The sequence below is a fragment of the Mastacembelus armatus genome, chromosome 7, assembly GCF_900324485.2.
Source record: "Mastacembelus armatus chromosome 7, fMasArm1.2, whole genome shotgun sequence".
NCBI lineage: Eukaryota > Metazoa > Chordata > Actinopteri > Synbranchiformes > Mastacembelidae > Mastacembelus > Mastacembelus armatus.
In genome coordinates this window covers 25,818,354-25,838,845 of record NC_046639.1, presented here as the reverse complement: position 1 = coordinate 25,838,845, position 20,492 = coordinate 25,818,354, and the positions used below count along the sequence as shown (strand labels likewise).

General features: G+C 44.1%; 1 protein-coding gene across 7 annotated transcripts in view; it reads left to right on the top strand.

Moving 5' to 3' along the window:
- prdm16 (PR domain containing 16) overlaps positions 1–20,492 on the top strand; it is a 160,615-nt gene that overhangs the window by 39,772 nt on the left and 100,351 nt on the right. For all 7 annotated transcript variants that reach the window (XM_026332436.2, XM_026332435.2, XM_026332434.2 and 4 more), the window contains exon 2: positions 12,302–12,771. In XM_026332436.2, the coding sequence (XP_026188221.1) occupies positions 12,302–12,771 (470 nt within the window). The remainder of the gene's footprint in view (positions 1–12,301; positions 12,772–20,492) is intronic.

The following is a 20,492-nucleotide window of genomic DNA, read 5'->3' as shown; positions in this document are numbered from 1 at the left end:
TTGATTTTAAAATACATTTAATATTTTGGCGTTTTAAAAAGCTTCTCTGAGAAAAGGTTGTAGTTGATGTGTTTCAGCCAGCTGTTACCTGTGCTGCATGGGATTATTTATGTGCACCGTGAATGTGGTTTCTGTTTTTTCAGCCTGTGTTGCACATATTGATCTCCGTCCTGTGGTGATGGGTTTTCTATACTGTCTATTGACTTCAAATGTTCCACCTCTTATATTCTTCTTTCCATTGTGTCTTACCAGGCTGGTTTGCTGCTAAGACACAGCTGAAACGCCACTGAATTAAAAAACAAAATGAAGCCATATCCCTTGTTAACACAGGGCTCTTTCTCTGTCACGTTGGTGAAGAGGGTCATCCATATTCCAGACTGTCACAGGGCCCAAAGAGCTCCATCCTTCATTCCTTTCTCATCTTTCAAGTCCTGACCACTCTCCTCCATCTGTCTGTCAGGCCAGGACTTGACCTCCCACCTCTGGGGTTCCACCCATCTTGTTAGCCCTAACCCTCAGTTGATTGTGTTACTGACCAACAGCGGATGATGCGTCTCATTTCTCTTCTAAAATGGAAAATTTAGACCCTGCAGTTCACGTTTGGACGTTAGTTTCAAATTAGCATCCTGATAATGAGAGTTTAAAAGCTAAATTAAACACACACAGACGTAGCCTGTAGCATAAAACCACAGATTAGATCAGACACTTTCAAACCAAAGCAGTTAAGATTTAAGCCATTAAAACCAGTAAGATACAGTAGTTGGCCACAGCAGTGCTTGTCTTAAGACACCCATCACACTTATTTTGTGCGTGTAAAGGCCTGGATTCTACCGCAGCACTTATCAAACATGGGATGGCCCCATTTCAAATGTCTTTCACCCCTTATCCTTCTGCATTTCTTTGTGTCTCTGCCTCCCTCTCCTCGTCCTTGTACCTTGATTCCTGCTTATGCCCAGACTGATGAGCCCAATTTGGACTGCTCCTGCAGCCGGCTCAGTTTGATTAATGGCTCTAGGTGAAGTAGCATCAGTGCTGCCTTGTCCTTGTTTCATCACACACATACAAACACCGACACACACGTAGCCGCTCGTTGCCACCAGACCAGCCTTGTAATTGATGACAGAGGTCTAACCATTTGCAAACCAAATGTGGACGAGGGAGCGAGAGCAGCCTCTGTTTCTAACACCTCTCCACCCCCTCTTTTTCCCCTGAGTTCCTATCTGTCTGTCGTCCTCTCACTGTCTGTGCGCCCGCTCTTTCATTAGGCGTTTGTCACATTGATATGAAGGGCCAGGGCAGCATTGTGACATGCTCAGGAGGCAGTATAAATATTTGATTAGTCCTAATGGAAATCGTCACAGCGTGCTAATTGCGCCACACATTATCTGAGGTGCGGTATCAGTGGCGGACATCCCCTTTGATCCTCCCTTAGCTTCCCGCCGCCTCCTCCTTCTTTTAGCCCATCTCAGCCGTTCTTCCTTTTGTTTATGAAGTTTATTTTGGGTCGTATGTCATTATCGGATCCCCACCACCCCCACCCGTCTGCCTTCCTGCCTTTTCTTGTCAGTAGCTTCTCTCGTTATTATCCTCCTCGCAGTGACGTCTCTGTGTGACGGGCCCCTCGTCCTCGCCGTATGTGTGCGTCTGTTCTGCTGCTCTTTGTATCTGCTGCTCTGTTTGCCAGCGTCTGTGAAGTAGCTGGGGCTAAATAGCTGCAAGGGCCACATCCGGACACAAACGGGCGCACACAGCAGAGCTGTTACCTGTGAAACCGTAAACCGGCTGTAACACAAACAGGTAAACATGAAGGAAATAATAACACACACCGAAAATCTCTGGTGCTGATTGGAATTATATGTTTCTGATTGGGCATTGAATCAAAGGAGGGGGTGGTTTGATGGTTGCTGATACTCTGAGCCAGTAAACATCTGTCTTAAGACTCCTCTTTGATTTTACCAACTCTAAGAGTTAATGTGTCAAATTGCCACATGCTTGTCAGCCTTTAACAGCTTGAAAGTCAGTTTTCACAATAAGTTGACATTTACTATTTTTAATCCCATTTTTTTCAAGAGCTTTGTATGAAGGAATAAGTCAGTTTTTATTGCTCCAGTCATCACTCTGCTGAAACCTCCCTGCTGGCAGAAACTCCCTGCTTTTATTTTGCTTTGCTGAAGCTTTGAATTTAAATATTTCCTCTTTGCTTTTTGTGATAAATGTGTGTCTTTAAGCAGCTGCAGTGCTTTTGATGTGCACACAATGATGTGTGTCCTTTCTTAACCTCCATCCTGTTTGTATTTACTTGTTGTTATTTACAGCAAACCTCCTGCACAGATCTGTGACATTGTTTGGTGTCGCTCCTCTTCTCCCTCTCTCTCCCTCCCTGGGACATTTCCATTTAGCCAAAGACAAAACAAGTTAATTAGATCGGAAGTGCGGGCCTATCAATGGGGAATCAGTATTCAAATCAAGGCCCTGTCTGGACACAAACAGCAGGAAACCAAACAAGACCCCGGCGCTGCTGAATGGGAGGACGGGAGAGAGCGAGAGAGACGCAGAGAAGCAGAAAGAGACAGAGTGCAAGGGAGTGTGAGACCCAGGAGTTAGGGGGTTAAATTGGCAGATATAAATAACCGCACTGTTGGATCAGTTGTATTTCCTTTATGTCTGTGTAGGTTTGGATTTGTGCTTTAATACTTAACTTTCTATGCATAAGAAACTTCAGACATGCAGTGTTTTCTACTATTCTGTATGAACGTCGGTTCAAATCTGACTGTGAAACGTGTTAGTTCTTAATTTCTCTGTTTTGATGTGAACTGCAGTTACAGTCACTGATTATTACTCTTTTCATGCAGTTGTAACTTGTTACAAATGAGAGTCCTCTGTCCCCCGTTTGGTCTCTCTGGTTTAAATAAAGGTTAAGTAAAACTCAGGGGTCCATAAACTGGGACGCTTCCACTGTAGGCAGCACAGCTCGTGCTTCGACAAACGACACAGATACACGGTATCATTAACAGCGTGTTGCCTGTAAACACTGATAACAATAGTTTGGATCGTAATTTGCAAGATTTTCAGTTTTTATTTCCATAAAAACGCTGCTGCTGCTGCTGCTGCTGCTGCTGCTGCTGCTGCTGCTGCTGCTGCTGCTGCTGAGAAGTTGAGTAAAGGGAGGTTTGTCAAACAGACCTGGATGTTTCAGAGCATCCAGCAAATACCAGTCGATACTATTTTCAACATAATAATCAACGTTACCTCTGCAGAAAAGTAAATATAAAGGCAAATGTATGCAAAGCAGTGACAGGGAAGGGAACTTGTAAGTAACAATATCCTGTTAGCGACAGGAAGCAAAGGGTTTGTTTAGGGAAACATGATCTTAAAGTGATCGTGGTGCTGTTGCAGTATTACTGCATAGACTGGAGAGCAGCAGCTGTTTTTAGATCATTGTCTTCCTATGACTTTTTAGGTAGTCGGGTGCTGCCGGCACAGTGTTGGACAGATTTTTAGTTTTGGTTTTTGTAAGATGCACCAGTAGATATGAAAAGGAGAGGACAGGAGACCTGAAGAGAGGGGAGGGAGGTAAAGGTCGTATTATCTCGTGCAGAGGGCCACCTGAGCTAAAGACGGCCATTTGTTCCCAAATCGACCTGTCGACCCCCGTCTAATTACCAGCCAATTATTTCCAAATGGACCACGTTCACCCCACACCCTGCACACTGAGAGGAGAGGGACCGAAATTGCCTCTTTCTAAGGATCTCCCTCTCTCTCTCTCTCCCTCCCTCCCTCTCTCTGTCTCTCTCTCTCTCTCTCCCCTTCTTTCTCTCCCTCTCCCCCTCTCTCCCTCCCTCTCATTCAGTCTCCTAATTCCGGTCTTTCTGTCTTTATTTCTCTCTCTTCTGTTTCAGCATTTTTGTTTTATCCAGTGAAAAATACTTTTGTGGTTATTGTTGCAGACTGCAGTAAGTTTCCCAACCAGACACACACACACACACACACACACACACACACACACACACACACACACACACACTTTGTGTTTATTCCTACTTCCCTCTGATGTCCATTAAGAGGCCTAATTATGGGAAGAATTGACGTTGACCCTGTGTGAGTGTGATTTTAAGTGTGTGTAAGTGTGTAAGTGTGCACGAGCCTATGTGTCTAAGAAACAGTTTTATCACTGTTGTTTGCAGACACATACATAAAGGTGTTATGATGCAGCCTTCATGGAGCTGCTTCATCTCCCCATATTCTCTCTCGCTCTCGCTCTCTCTCCCCCCCCTCTCTCTCTCTGGCACCGGTCAGTCTCAGCAGGCTGATGTGTATTGATGGGTCCGGCATGCAGGAGCCACCCAAAGGAGAAGTAGGCTGTTCCCCTGTTCCCAGAATTCTTTGTGGTGGGCCTCCATTGTTCGCCACCAGTTGTATACAGTATTGTCAGACTGATTGTGAGCCTCCGCTCTCTCTCTCTCTCCCGTTTGCCGCGGACGGTAGAGAGCGAACGGAGCAGAGAAGGGAGACGGAGGGAGAAAGGATGAGGAAGAAGAGGAAGGGAACAGTAAGCATTGTGTCCCTCGCTCACCATTCTCCTGCCTTCCCATCTGTTTCCCTCTCTTCCTTCCTGTTTCTGTGGGATAGTGAACCGATTAGTAATAGCACCGCCACGGGTCCTAATAGGGGAAGTCATGCTCGGGAAATATGATGGAATCAGTTTGAGATATCATCAGGCTGAATGGTGCAATAGTTTTGAACTCTGACACCTAGCTGCTTGCTGCCTGTCTTTGATCACTTTGGTGCTCAGTGTGTGTGTGTGTGTGTGTGTGTGTGTGTATTTCTAAGTCTTAGTATACAGTTGTGTTCATACACTTACACTTTGTGTATTCCCAGATCACTCTGTGGTTCTGTGAGTGTTTCCTAAGAGGCCTGATTATGGGAAGAATCAAACCTGCTCATATCTTATTATTATTGTTGTTATTATTAGTATGAAATATCCCACAAACAGTGGCAGACAGGCCACTGGGAACACTGGGACATTTCCCAGTGGCCTGCAGTTTGTTTGTCCTGCCGTGGACAGTCGACTTGACTAGTGACGAGTTAAATTGGACATTTCCCTCGCTTCAAATGCAGCTTTCACTCCGACTGCGGTACCAAATGCCATCACAGTTTAGAGCTGTGCTGTAAAATCATCAGTTTTGCCTGAACAAGTGTGCAACAAAATTAATTCAATCATTCTCACATTTAGGAATCTGTTGGTAAATGTAAATGATCATCATGGTAAATGATTAAATAAAGATATCAAGATATTTCTTATTTTACTAATCATCACAACAGTTTAATCCTATTAAAATCAGAGAAAGGAATTAACTCTGCTCTGACATAATCTAAAAAAAAAAAAAACCCTGCTCATTAAAAGTTTCATGAAGTTAGTATTTACCCAAGAACTATTGTATAAATTTGGATTAACCTTACAGATGTTCGTGTTATTGTGTCCACCCCTCTGTAGCCTATTCTTCTCACATAATAACCAACATAATGAGGAACTGCTTTATATACCCAGAGGGGTCATTTAAGCTTCATCTGATCTAATCTACACATTTGGGAAAGTTCAGTGTTTGCTTAATGTGTTTACATCAAATGTGTGTGTTTGGCTCATTGTGAGCTGAGACGGCTCCGTGTACCAGCCTCCTGGCTGAGTTTGAAGCTAAGTGGATTAGCATATCTCCCATGTCAGCTCCATTCACTGTGACAGCCTGATGACATGGGACTTTGTGATGGCCACGGCCCACCTGACGTCCTCTGCTCTGGACTCTCAGCAGGTGGTCTGACTCTGGTAGTGAGAGCGAGCAGGAGTCGGTGTGAGTTCAGGGTGAGCTATAGAAGACTAAGTCATGTTCTTGGCAGTTTTGAGTTGAGGTGGACTGCAGACGTGGCTCTCTTTAATCTCTGTGACACTACGTCTTCTGTGGGCTTCTCTGCACAACACTGTCCTAAAATATAGATTATAGACATTTTAGATTCCTGTTTATCTCTTTCTGTTGCTCTGACCGTCTTTCCTTTCCTCAACAGTCCTGCAGTACGCCCTTCTCTTTATTTCATGTCCTTTGCTTCTCTGACAGGTCATCTTCTCCTTCACTGCATTTCCATCTTCTCTCACTTCTCCTGTCCTACACCACAGCTCCCCATGACCTTTCTAGCCAACTCACTCTCTCGTTCTCTCTCTCAAGCTCACCATCTTCCTGCATTGCCACGCTCCTACTCCTCCTCTTCCTCCTCTTCCTCCACAGTCTCGTGCCGGGCTAGCCAGGCAATGCTAACACTTTTGTCAGGGTGATTAATAGCACGCTGGATTGCCGTTAATTTACTGGCTAATGACTGGAGGGAGCAAGCGAGAAGAAGAGAGGAGCAGAGCAGAGCAAGGCTGGAGAGTAATAGACTGATGTATGGGTATAGGCTATTTCCAGTGGCAGAGGTGAATATCATCAGCCCCAACCCCTCCTCGATTTACACCAGCACTTTCTCAGACACACTAGTGCAACCTCAGACATAGTTAGTGTACAGTGCTGTGTATACTGACCAGAAATCACCTCTCAGACGCTCATGTTGCTACCACATGTGAAGGAAAACAGATATTGACACGCTACTTAATAAAATAAATCACTTGGCATATTTTTAAATTATTGCAAAGTCTAAAATAGTGCAGAAAATCAATATTTATTTTTTTAGATGTTACATTTGAAAGATTTAGGAGGGATTGAGGCGTAAGAATCTGTCTGACACATCTGCATTAACTATGCTGATCATTCTGATGGTGGATTGGGAAAACAAATTTTAATTGGATTATCTAATCTAAGTATTGTTGCAGTTATTGAACTGTCAACCTGGCTGCATGTGACAAGAAGTCGGTCAACAGAGTATTGACAATTTAAAACCAACATGAAACCAAAAGGATCCCTTTCTTACACGTATGCACACTGACGTGCACACAAATTGCAAGCGCACCCTCTCTCCTCCCTAGTTAATGAGAATGGATGGGTTTGTTCTGCACACTGTCTGCCTTGGTGCTCCCCTAGCTGGCTGTCTGGCCTCCTGAGTGGGTTGCTAAATGAAGCTGCAGCAGGAGTGGGCGTCGGGACACACGCTGACACACGTGCACGTGCGTCAGCGTCGGGACACACGCTGACACACGTGCACGTGCACCGTAGAGAGAAAAGGCGAGAGAGGCACTGATGATTGTTGCACTAGGCCATTCCCTTATGGTTCTCCATTCACGCCGCCTGCTGTCATGTTATCTGGGACTTCACCTTCTGTAGCGTTAATGTTTTAACTGGAGTCAGCAAAAGATGTGTTGGACTTCATGTTGTAAAATTAGATCTTATTGATCTCCATCATTTTTCTGCATATTGACAGATAGTTCTTGCTGTTTCTTAGAATGTCCTCATAAATCAGGTTCTTTAAGAAATTGAAACGCGCCCCGTAGAGGGTAGGAACTATAAAATTGATTTATGAATCGTGTTACATGATAAGGAAAATTTGACCTCAGTTATGGACGTGCCGACTTGGTGCCACTGTCCGACAAACGTTTCCCATGTTATTAAAATACTTAGTCCAGTAGTGTTGGTCAGTGGAGCCGTGAGTAGAGACGACGCTGTGGAGCTGCTGTGGCATCTTAAGTGCTAATGCCTTGGTGTCGGTTCCCTCTGGCTCATGAGATAAGTTTTGTTTTACTTGGACAAACTGTCACAGTAAAAACGACTCTGGGTGTTAAAATGGCGGTGAGAGTAAAGACGAGTGTGTGGATGTGAAAACTGAGCTGCAGCTTATGTGTGTTGAGTGTTGTTTTTTTTTTATTACCATGGTAATGAATCATGTCTCTTCATATTTAACTTTCTTTTTCATTTTCTCATCTATTGGGTCAATTTAACCTTCCCATCCTTTTATTTCCCCTCTGTTCTTCCAGTTTTCCACAGCTCATTTCTCTTTCCATCCCATCAGTCTCTCCCCCTCTGCCTCTTCTCTCCTTCCTTCCCCCCAGGGGATGTTTGCAACTCAATTTGGCAAATGTAACTCAATATTGATTATTATTAATATTTATCATGTTTGAGAACATGTTTTCTTCTAGTGCTATTAATCTGCCCTGTTAATAAATGTCTGCAGCAGCCTGGGCCCAGGGGCCTCCTGGGACCAAAGGGCCACCACACACACACACACACACCCACACACACACACACACCTGCTCTCAGCTTCAGGAGGTCGCCTGCTGTCTTCTGTTTGCCTGGAGGCCTGAGCTGGTCTCAGTGCAGAGACACGTGTGCTATTGGAGGATGTAATGTCTCCACGCTGCTTGGCACAAATAACACGTCCGTACATCTGCCATGTTGTACACACAAGTACAACGTGGAATATCTACTTTTGTACATATTCCTCTATAAAAACACACAAAAACTCCAGTCAGTTCTTTTTTGAGCTGACCAAATTCCATCCAGCTGTTTGTTGTTTTCATTTGGACATGTGAAATACTCTTGACTGAAGGGAGAAGAAACAGGAGAGGCAAACAAAGAGAACATGGCAGGGACAGCATGTTTATTTAGACAACCCCACATAGTACATTTACATAGTAGATTTTAATGTGGATGTACACAGGCCTCCTTTGAAAAATTTAAATGAGGTTTTCTAGGCTTATATTGTTTTATCTGATTATTCTTTTTATTTATCTTTATTTTATTTCCCTTCTTTTTTTTCTGGCACTGTGATTCTCCTTCACACTCTGAAGAAGCCGTGTTGTAATTTTAAGTGTTGCTTGGAAATGTTCCCTCGTGCTTTTACAAGGGGGAACTGTGGTGTTCTAGCTCGGAGGGGATCGCTGGTATTGTAGCTGACCGTGCCCACACTGTGCACACACAAGCACGAGCACCTTCTCCTTTGGCTGCCTTGTTACATGCTTCCACTTGTACGTCATTTTGAATATATGGTCCCCCCATGCCACCGTGGAAAAACACACCATTGTACGGTTTTTCACCTCTCGATCTCGCTCGCTCTACCTTTAATTTGCGCTCGTTTGATTTTTACAGCTGCCTCTCTCCTCCGCCCCTCCTGTTTTAAAGCACAGGGTGTTTAGGCTCTTTTGTCTGGAGACGGAATCATCAAAGGCCCGCGTACTACACAGGAACAGGTACCAATATCACTCTGTGGCCCAGTAATGCAGCTAAGTGGGACCATATTGACACAATATAGTGGCACAGCTATATTGCAGATTAGACTAGGGTTTGTATACGCCCCCTCACACACTTACACACACACACACACACACACACACACATATGTGCACATGTCCATACAGAGCCCCCACATCAAAATGTTTGGTCATTTATTGCTCAACCAGCCACCCATTTTTCATATCTGTCATGGTCTACACATTCTCCGTCTGCCTCCTATTTTTTTTTTTTCTTCCACCAGACATTTTTTTTTCTCTCTCCATATTTGGAGACTGTGCAGATTTTTGCATAGTTTTGTCTTTTCCCTGGATACTGTCTTTTCATCACTGCCTGGCTTTCCTTTTGAACTGAACCAGATCAATTTACGGCCAGACAAAGATACAGTCTCTGTGTGCGTTGGAAAGTGAAGGCAGCAAGACAAATGGGACGTGTGTGCTTCATGATGACCACCATCACGTCCCTTTTCCAACTTTTCTTGTATTGTTATAGCAACAGCCATGTCTCCACTGCAGCATACACCTGGCTCTGCACGCTAAAGCTAGTTGTTGCTGTCCGTTCTAGCCCACTGTCTGCAGTGCTTTACAATATATGCGAACCTCCACACAAGTAAAAATGCACCTTATCTACACTTCTGCAGATTTTCAGTTAGGGCATTCTGCAAGAAATGAGTCGGTACTTGATGCATTATTTATATTTTCCATCCCAGGATTCTTCTGTGCAGTAAGTGTTATTTCTTTCTGCCCAGGCTCCTTCGACAATGCAGCTCAGTCTATATGCCACAAGGCACATGTGTTTGTGTGCGTCCAGGCAGACGGCAGAAAATGACTCCAGATCTCTATCTTTCTGCATTTAGGTCTAGAGTGCTCTGATTAAACACAACCACAGAACAATTTGCCTGTTGCAAGGTTCTCCGATTAAACCGCTGATTTTCAGCACCATGTCAAGTTATTTTGCCATGGCAACGCTGATTACAGTGTTATCAGTATTTCATATTTATTTCAGCATTTTTACCGTTTTAATCTTGGCTTTTGAAAGGAGGCATTTTCAGGTTTCCTTTCTTTAATGGCTTGTGTTTGTGTCATGTGCTTGTCTTTCGAAAGCTGACATTGCTAAATATGTGTTCTCGGAAGTATAAACATCATATCCATGTCGCATCTTGTAATTTTATTGTGACATGCAGCATTTATGAGATATCATCTTTACCTACAACACCATCTGATCTTTTGCACATGTGTTTAGACTATGGTAACAGCTCCTGCAGTTGCAAACAGATGTGTGTTTGTGTGATAGCGTGCATCTGTGGTTCTATGTGCCCTAAAATCTTTGTTATTGCAAGCCATGCTACAAAGCAAAGAGCTCCGTTTATGGCACGCATTTACAATTTATCAAATAAATGTGATGCCTTCATGTGGCCTGGGCCCAGCTCTCAGGCAGAGCAGCGTAGTTTTCCACTGGAATAACAGCCGCTGAACAAGCAGCCCATTGTAGCCGCAGCCAGCACCAGGACCCCCAAGGTGCGAATTAATGATTGACCCCTGATGTAATCAGGATAAATAGCTCCCTGTAAAAGAGAAAGAGATGGCGAGAGGAACAGAGAGAGAAAGAACAACATAAGGAGCCAGGGAGAGGAAGGCACTATCTGGCCCGGGTGTTTTTTAAGAAGCCCTCAGGGAGACGAACCCAACATCTCTTTCTGAGTCTTTTGAGACCCAGAGCTAACACACAGCTGTTTAAAAGCAGCTCAGTCGTCAGTTTTTAGATTCTGCCTTTTCGTCCTCCTCTGGCCCCTTTTCATTATTTTCCTGCTTACTTTTCTCATCTGCAACTTTTTTTGGCGCCTGCGAACATGGTCAACTTGTCTTGCTGAGGGGAGGAGGGAGAGAAAGCTTGTCTCCAGTGGCAAGTAATCTACAAATTTCCCAGCTTTCTCTCCAGGCAGCTTTTTAATGAATTAACAAACTTAAGATTTGAACTTGTTTGATATCACACTGCATTAGCCAGTTCTGCTTTGTTTCACTGCTGCATGTGTCTCGCAAAAGATGTTTTCTTCATTAAAATTAGGAGGGGATTTTTTTTTTCTTTGTTACTCAATTATTTGACATAGCAATCTGTGCATTCTTTGCACACAGAGGCTCTTGAAGCCAAATGTTATTTAATAGATTTTCCAAGGCTGTCTTTCTGCTTGTCAAAATTGCTCTCAATGGGTCAAGTACCAAGGAGAGTGGGGGAGCGAAGAGAGAGAGAGAGAGAGAGAGTGAGTGAAAAAAGGTATTTAACAGCCTGAAAACACTTTTGATTGTGCAGAGGGAGCAGCAGATAGGGCTTAGTTATAAAACTTTAATTGATCTGTGAAAAGTGGAAGCTACTGCTGGTTCACATGTTCCAAAGCTTAATTGCACGCCTGGTCTGAGCACTTATGAAAGAGTGATCATTAAAAAATGGGATATTTTCCAGTCAAAATCACTGGATGACGCAAAATTAGTCATAAAGGGCTGGATTTTACTGCTGCAGCTTTATATGATAAGTTTCCCGGATCTGCTGCAGGTTTGCCAAGCACTGAAAAGCTGTTGTCCCGTGTTTTCACAGGTTCACATTTCACATTTAAAACTGACATGTCAGATAATTTAAGTTTCATAGTCTCTGGGGAAAAAACATCTGATTAAATTATTATTTCTGTTGAACTTATATATAATGTAAAGTTTTATTACTAAAAACAGCCATTTTTAAAATGTCATGTTGCAGCTCCAGCTAAAACTTGGTGGCAGGGAAAAAGAGCTTGATTGGAACCACTTCTGCTGTCATTTAGGGCCGAGTTAGTCTGCTGATTGCCTGCCCCTGCTTCGATAGGAAAACACCACGTTCTGTGCAGATAGACAAAAAGGAGGAGTCATGCATCCTGTAGATGTGCTCAGGCAAACATACACATAAAACAAATATAGTAAAGCTGGGACTTGAACTTCTATACTGTCTTCAAAATAAGACACTGGAGACTGATGTTCAAACCTTCACTGTGACAAGAACGAGCATGTAAGCGGACTAGGATGTACCGTTTGTTCACCTCGTTCACATCGTTTCTTTCTCTGTATGTCTTCCCTCAGATGACAGTGAGCCAGTGGACAGCATGTACGACACAGAGACCGACCTCCCGGGTCTAGCAGCTGGCAGCGGAGGTGGTGCCGACAGCCCGGAAGATGACGCGGAAGATGGTGTCATCAACATGTCCCCCCTACCTTCACCGACGCCTTCCCATCCAAACAACAACCACCACCACCACCACCTGCTGCATCCCCACATCTATGCCAGCCACCACCACCTCCACAACAACAGCAACAGCAGCAGCAATGACCAGGACTTCACCACACCCAAGGAGGGCTCGCCCTACGAGGCTCCTGTCTACATTCCAGACGACATTCCTATTCCTAGTGAACTGGAGCTGCGGGAGTCCTCTGTGCCCGGTGCTGGCCTGGGTGTATGGGCTAAGACCCACATTGGTGCCGGTGAGAGGTTCGGTCTGCACAGCACGCTGCATCACGGGGCCACAGGCAAAGACGGCTCCTTTGGATGGGAGGTAGGAGTCGGCCTGTTTTATCTTTTATTTCCGAGACCTCTGACTCCTTAACGGTGCATAATTTGTAAATGTACTTAGATATGAGAGGAAAAATAGCAACACTAAACAGGATCTATCCTCATCATCTGCATAGATGCCCATTCCATTTGCATCCCTTGCATGATTGGAGCCCATCTTTGATCCTTGCACACGTGCACAGACGTGCACGTACATAGAAAACGCACTTGTCCAGGATTTCAGCAGTGCAGCAATGTCAGATGGAAAAATCTGGCTGATTAGTGGAGGTATCAGCTTTTCTGGGCATTGGTTGGAGCGAGCACACTCGTTTGGTCACGCCACCTGATATGGAAATGGAAGCAGCACAGCCCAGTGCGGTGGCTGCATATTGAGCTATTAATTTTCATTTCAACGTGACAGTAGGGGATATTGAAGTTGCTTCAGTAAGCTCATTAGGAAAAACAGGAACTCCTGAGCTCTGTCTCTTCTCTCTCTTTCTTGCTTTCTCATATGGCTAATCAGAGGTGAAATACACTGGTCTGCTTTTCATTTCACTACCTTCTTGACTCATCATCTTCAGGGGCCGGTCCCTCACGCAGCCTCATGTCGACATTCATCTGTAATACAGGGTAGAGATTTGAACGCTGTGTTTGAGAGGACACTGTGTGCCTGAATTAGATGCCACCAGTTTCAAGCTGCGGACCCTCAGGTCATATGATGACTGAGAGTATTTTTACAGTGTTTAACTGCAGCTCCTGGTAATTGTGCATCTAGAAAGCCTTGATTTTCTATTAACATGATCCAGCTCCAGCTGATGCAGCACAACAGTGAATGAGATGAAATGTCATGCTTAGGTGTGGAGCAGGGAGCACTTGTTGTTCAGCCTACACATTTCTGATTAATGACAAAATAAGTCATCGCATCCATGTTGGTAGTTACGCTTGCAAAGCGTGGGGCTCGTTTCTCAACAGAAAAAATATGAATTTAAAATCTTTGAAGAGATAAATAAATAACGAATAACTGAATGTCTGAATACCATCTTAATAGGTTCAGTCTGGTGGTTTCCACCAAAGCCTTAATTTCTTTTTCACCCTGTTTTCTTCTCGACGGTGGTAGGAGCATGCAGGCAATTAGAGCGCACAGGCACACGCTATGTGGCATTGTGCCAGGTCGAACTTTTTCTTTTTTAAAGTTCATATTATGGCTAGCCATTCTGGGTGCAAAGGGCACCTCTCCAAGAGCTACACTCTCCCCGTAGTTCTCATGTTTTCTCTCAGTTCTCCTCCTCCTTCCTTTTTCTCTCCAGACATCCAGCTAATGCATATTCATCAACTAAGCTTCAGCTCTCTGGCTTGGAGGGAAAAAGGCCACCTTCAGCTCTAAAGAGACTCATTCACATGTGTGCTCGCTGAAACGCCCTGGCATTTACACATGTGCCTTCCCAAAAAGGGAGACTCAGCATATTGTCCAGTTCTGGGCTCTTTTCAGTACCGGTTCAGCTGCCTTTACGAAACGACATAGCTTCAGTTTTACGTTTTAGTCAGTGTGCGTGTTGCTGTCACCCTGGGGTCAGCCGTGTTTCCCCTCAATGTTGAATCTTTGGGCTTTGCTTCCCAACCACTCAAAATGAAATGATTGATCCTTCTGCTCGTCCTCCTCGCCCCAAATGGTTGTTACAGGACCGTCTCTGGCTCAGGCTGCAGGCTATTATTATTATTTTTTTAAGATATCCTTGGTTTGGGGCTGGAAGGCTTCAGGGGCTCCCCTTCCCCACACTCTTATCACAGATAGTCATAACAGTCAGCCTGTTGATAGTGATCAACAGACTCCCCTAGGAACCTCACGCAGCCCCTTTCTACCCCCTTTTACCATCCACCCCTCTACTCATCTACTGCCTGTGGTCTTAGAAAAATAGAGCGAGAGAGCAGCAGACGTATGGCTGCATGGAGAAGAGGAAGAAACAAACTGGAGAGTGACGAGGATTAACGAGGATGTGACAAACAAAGACGCGAATCACAGCATCAGAGACGCAGAAAGGCTTTAATGCTAATAATGATAATGTGTGAATATCTGTGTTATGCTGGTCCCTTTCCCATACAGGGGTTTTGTTTTGAGAGATGAAGTCATCTGAGGGGTAGCCAAGACCTCGTACTGTACAGCTCAGCTGTTGTTGGGAGGAAGATGTAATTGGCTTTAGTGCTGATTTAGTTATCAAAGTGATTAATTATGAAAAATATGCACGGTTAAACCAGTTAGACCAGTGTAAGTTGCTTCTGTCTGAACAAGAGTCTTGTTTTCTCAATGAATGGAGTTGATTGATTTTTCTTAAAATCGAAGGTTGTGGTTTGTATTTTCCACGTGGCCCCGTAATCCTTACGAATACAAAATCACCAAAATTGCAGTTAAAAGGCTTTTGCCCATCAGCAGTGATATATGCCATCTGGAGTAGTACACTCGATTCCAAAACAGCTTAACTACATTGACTGCGTTTTTGTGGATTCTTTACTAAGACTGGCAATAACTCATTATTTTGGCCTCTAAGCACCGTGGTCTACCAACCACAGCCAAACAGCTCTAACGTTCACACGGCGGGCGCTGTAGTGCAAACTGGATGTCTGAGTGTAATTTGGCAGAGAGAAACAGAGAGTAAGAGTGACAGAGCAGAAGCGAGTGAGAGGAGAAAGAGCGAGGCGGAGAGGAAGCCAGCTATTGTCTGTCCTGGGGCATCGGGGACTGGAAGAGGTGTTAACTCAGACTCATTTCAGCGAGACGGACAGCTCAATCTAAGAGCTGCTTTGCTGCAGGCCATGGCCATTCTCTTCTGTCTCAGACTTCCTCTCTGGCCCAGCACCGAGTCATCCATTTAAAAACCATTATGCTCCTCTCTTAGCACAACATGATCGAACGCCAGGGCCCCAGGTCTCCTGTACGAGTGTGTGTGTGTGTGTGTGTGTGTGTGTGTGTGTGTGTGTGTGTGTGTGTGTGTGTGTGTGTGTGTGTGTGTGTGTGTGTGTGCGCGTGTGTGCAGGGCTGCCGGCCCCTCAGGATAGGAAGGCCTGAGCAAGCAGACTGAGGCGAGGCCCTCAGAGAGTCCGCTGTGGCGATCTATTGTCAGAGTGACTGCTGCTATTATCTTGCTGCTAGATTGGCCTGACTACAGACATGTCACCGTACAATACCTGGAGGTGTTGTGCTTTTCAGTGACTGGCATTAAATGGAGTCATAGAGCTAAGTCCCTCAGACGTTTACAGTAGCGGCAGCGGAAGAGACAACAAAAACTGCGTGTGTACTTCAAGATCAGACCCTAATAATGTTAATTCCCCCCTTGTTGGCATGTTGGCACATTCGTACGAACAGGAACTTTGACTTACTTTAGAGGACAAACAAGGATAATGAAATCTCTGTTTGTATTCTGAGCATTCATGAAGCAAACCAACAGTGGGGCCAAGCCCTCTCGATGAGATATTAATAGTGTTTACTCTCCCTTCTCCTTACCCTGTGACCACTGGGTGCGTCCTTGCACCTCTGAATCATGGCTTTTGAAACTTCACTAGCACAGATTAGTTTTGTGTTTTCTCATTATGTTTGGTTTCTCCTGATGGAGTGTTTGCTGTCTCACAAAGTGTAGCTTAAAGGTCAACAGAAATCACGGGTTGTGGCTGAATCTCACCAAATATGAAAAGCTGGAGTCATTTGATTTCAGCATTAGATGATTTACTGGCTGATAAACTTGGAACTACCAACGTTGACGTTCTGCCATTGTCGGTTTATAGGATGTAAAACTTATGTTCTCATTCATAATAAGGAGGATATAACAAGGACATATCGTGCATTTTGATAGAAGTGATGTGCATCGATGTAGAACCTTTGGACGAGGTCAGCACAAATGCTTTCACATAGAAAAACATGTATCATAGACTCCTGGTCAGCCCTGCAGCCACTTCTGTCTGTTTCTACCAGTGGACCTTGTGATGACTTTGTTCCTAGGGAAACTTCTTTCTCTCGTCTCTTTCTGTTTACTCTTTGTGGTGTGATTTTCCGTATCGGTATCATTCATCCTGCGATGTGTGGAAAGAGGTGAAAAGTATGCTAGCTCTTCTGTTTACCCTGCTGTTGACTTAGTGATAGGCTAAGATGTCTGGCGGGCACTCTCATGTCACCAAAGTCCTACGTGATGGAAACCCATCTGGCCATGGCATCATACATCTCCCTCACCCTCAGCCAGGCGCTAAGTCACCGACTTGACGTTGGCTCCTTTTATTCTTGACCTCGTCACTGAGCTAAGCTAACAAGCTTGTCTCCAAATGTTAGGGAGAAGAAGTCCCGGCGCACCCTGACACTTATCTGTCCCGACTCACCTCTCGCCTCCTAAAGTGTTTGCTCGCCTTTTGTGTTTTGCCTGAGGAGGGCGGATGGCCAAGTTCTTATGCTGCGAGATATCCCTATAGGGCATTCAAGGTGCAGCTCGCAACTTGTCTGATCTGTTTGCCTTTCACAGAAAGGTGTTCTTTATCTTGATGTTTGGCCCTTAAGGTCCTGGTACTGAACTGATAGGACTGAAACTTCCTGGGACTGCCAGGAGACAGTAGTCATGCCGAGTGAATGCTGAATATAACACAAAGAGAGAAATAGACGCAGTGAGATAACGAGGGATAGTTTTGATAGTTGTTTCCCTCTTGATTTGACTAATGTTCTTTCCGGTGTTCTGCTGGTGTCAGTCATGATTTGACATTTTAATTAAGGTCAGAGAAAGTAAGTATCCACTTAACATAACACAGAAACCCATAATGCTGTACGAATCCATGTGCTCATTAGTCCTAATGTTACTCCTAGTTAACTTGAACCCCCACCGTGGATACCTTTGGTCTAGCATGAGTCAAGGCCTTTACAAAAATGTGGTTGTTACCATGGCTTAGCAATCAAATCAGCCCCCTGCTCTGATGAGCAACTTATTCTCTGTTTGTGTTTATTCTCTGACAGGCCGCGTCAGCTTTGTCTTTGCAGAACTAGATTCACTTGAAAATATAAGGTAATAGAGTTTTAAGCCTGTGCACGTAATGTTTTCCCACTTCACCTTAGTAGCGTCTAGTTGTGAGGTTAGATTTGAGGAAAATAATAAATAATCCACAACTTATGTTTATGATGGTCTGACAAGATGCACAATATTTAGGGCTGCGGTAAAATTCTGAATATTCATACAGTGTATTCACAACTAACTGCATATCATATTATATGAAATTATGTGTTAATGCAAGGAGTTAATTTGGCACATGTGCCTACAGTCCCGTATTGTAATGAAATGAATATCAAACCTGTGGTTTCTAATAACAGTATTGACCAACTGTGTGCGGTTTTCTGTCATCATTATTTGACTTTGACAGAAACCCCAAGTTTACACATGGAGCAAAAACACCACAGAGAGAGCGTAACACCACAAGTCCCGGGCCCGGGTGCTGTAATATCTTCCATTCACGTTCATTTTATGTAGGTTTTAAACATGCCATTAGCCAATTTAATCCAATTTTCCCAGCTTTCAGAGCACTCCAGTGGAACAGATTCCATCTAATATTAAACATATGGTTGCCGTTGCCCCTAGAAACACCACAGCAGCGCTGGGCTTTTTATGAAGCCGTTAAAGACAAGCCTCCTGTGTCCCAGTGCAAACCGTTGTCAATTATCTTCAATGAGCATGGTAATTGATAACGAGGAAGCAGGGCAGCAAATTAAATGTCAGGTTTGATTAGAAGCCTGATGCCTTATCATTTGTTCATAACTCGTTACCAACATCTGTTAATTAGTTAATAAATTAATCTGCAGCGCTCAGATGAAAGGTGCGCAGACTCCCGAGGAAGTGCAAGGGGCAAAGTCGTCCATCTTTGAAGAGTGGAACTCGACAAATATTGTCCCTTGGATTTTGGACTGTTATTACTTGGTCACTGGTTTCAGACCTCAGACGCTCCAGCCAAGCATTCTCAATGGGACCTCTTGTTTGGCCGAACCACCCCACCGACACCCCCCGACAGTCGCCTCACACTTCTCTGCCACAATGCTATCCTTTATTGCGTGAGGTTTCTCTTTGCAGACAGGCATTAAACATTAATTTAATCATTGGCCCGTCGGTCTCCGTGGTGAAGCGCAGGTAACTCATCTCCCCCTCTGTTTCACTGTGTGTCTAGTAAAACCCCATCGTTCATCATTGCGCTGATGAATAGGCCCATCAGTGAGGACCTCGGGGCAGGAAAAGACAATGATGCTTTTTGCCACAGCAGAAGACGATGACATTTGTCAAAGGCTGTTTTTACTGGTGATTAGATCTACACTATTAGGAAATAACCTTCTGCTATTAGGCTGATTTTTTTTCATTAAATAAAGCTCGTCTTATCTCAGTCATACAGTACTTTGCATAAAATTTGTTTGCGAGTGTTATCTGTGTGTCTACAGGTGCAAGACTTTTATCGCAGATCACTCACTCTTTTTTCCATTTACACTCACTTTCCCTTTCTTCCTCACTTTAAATCTCAGTCCCTTGTGCTACTTAACATTTCTGTGACTCAGAAATGCAATTCAAAAAAGCAGGTGGTGGTGACCTATTAATCAGGTTCCCATGGCTGTTGTGATTGCCATTTGCCATAATCAGATACACAACATGGCCCTAAAGCCTGAGCTGTGAAAATATTTTTTGGTTAACTCCTTGCGGTTCTTGTGCTGAACTGTAGACCTCAGCCCATGGGTAGTGTTCCCGGGAGAAAACTGCAGCACGAGACTTTGCATTTTAATTACTTTTTATTAGGTTCAAGGACTAACGTTTCTGCAGCAGTGTCTTTGTCAAAGTCAGTCAGCTGCAACCCTGAGCAAAGAGCATATAAGTGGTTTGAGAAGGTGAGGTGAAACTTTCTACCAGTCATCCCATAATAAACATAAAAGTCCAGGTAACTCATTGTCGTTTTTTAAAGAAACATTGGATATTAATGAACTGTATGTTTGTGTATCTACATGGTGTGCTGTGGTTCAACACAAACAACACACAGGCATACACACTGCACTTTACCACACAAACAAAGGGGGACACACACACACACACATTCTCCCATGTTATTCTTTCCTCCACTCTGTAATGTAGAATAACAGGGTAGAGTGAGAAGCGAAGCACGATGACGACATTAGATCTAAAAACAGTGTTGAATTGTTGAAGGGTCGAACACGCTGGGGCGTCTTTACTTTGGAAAGTCTTCGGAGTCGCTTGAGTGATTTTCGCTCATTTTCTCCACCAGTGTCATTGGGAGCAAGACCTGGCATCTTCTCTGCATGAGACAACAAGGAGGTTTTGACAGACTCAGGATTTATAGAGGTGTGTGTGTGTGTGTGTGTGTGTGTGTGTGTGTGTGTGTGTTGACGTGCACGCAGACCCAGTCCACAGTTCTGTCCATTAATCATCTTGGACTCTGGTCCACCCTCCACATAACTCTAAAGCTGTCAGATTTCCCCAACTAAAACAGGATCTCACCAGGAGTTCGGCGTAATATCTTAATTTAGTACGAGCGCCTGTGTCAAGATGACAAATAAGAGTTTAAACAGATGTTTCCCAGATATTTCATTTAGAAGATATTATTGTCTCATTCACTTTGTTTGCATTATTCTGCACACTTGTTGCTGTGCAGTTTGATGTTTAATGCTTATATACTGCAGTTGTATTGAATGTTAGTTGTTTTTGTAGTCAGACGTAC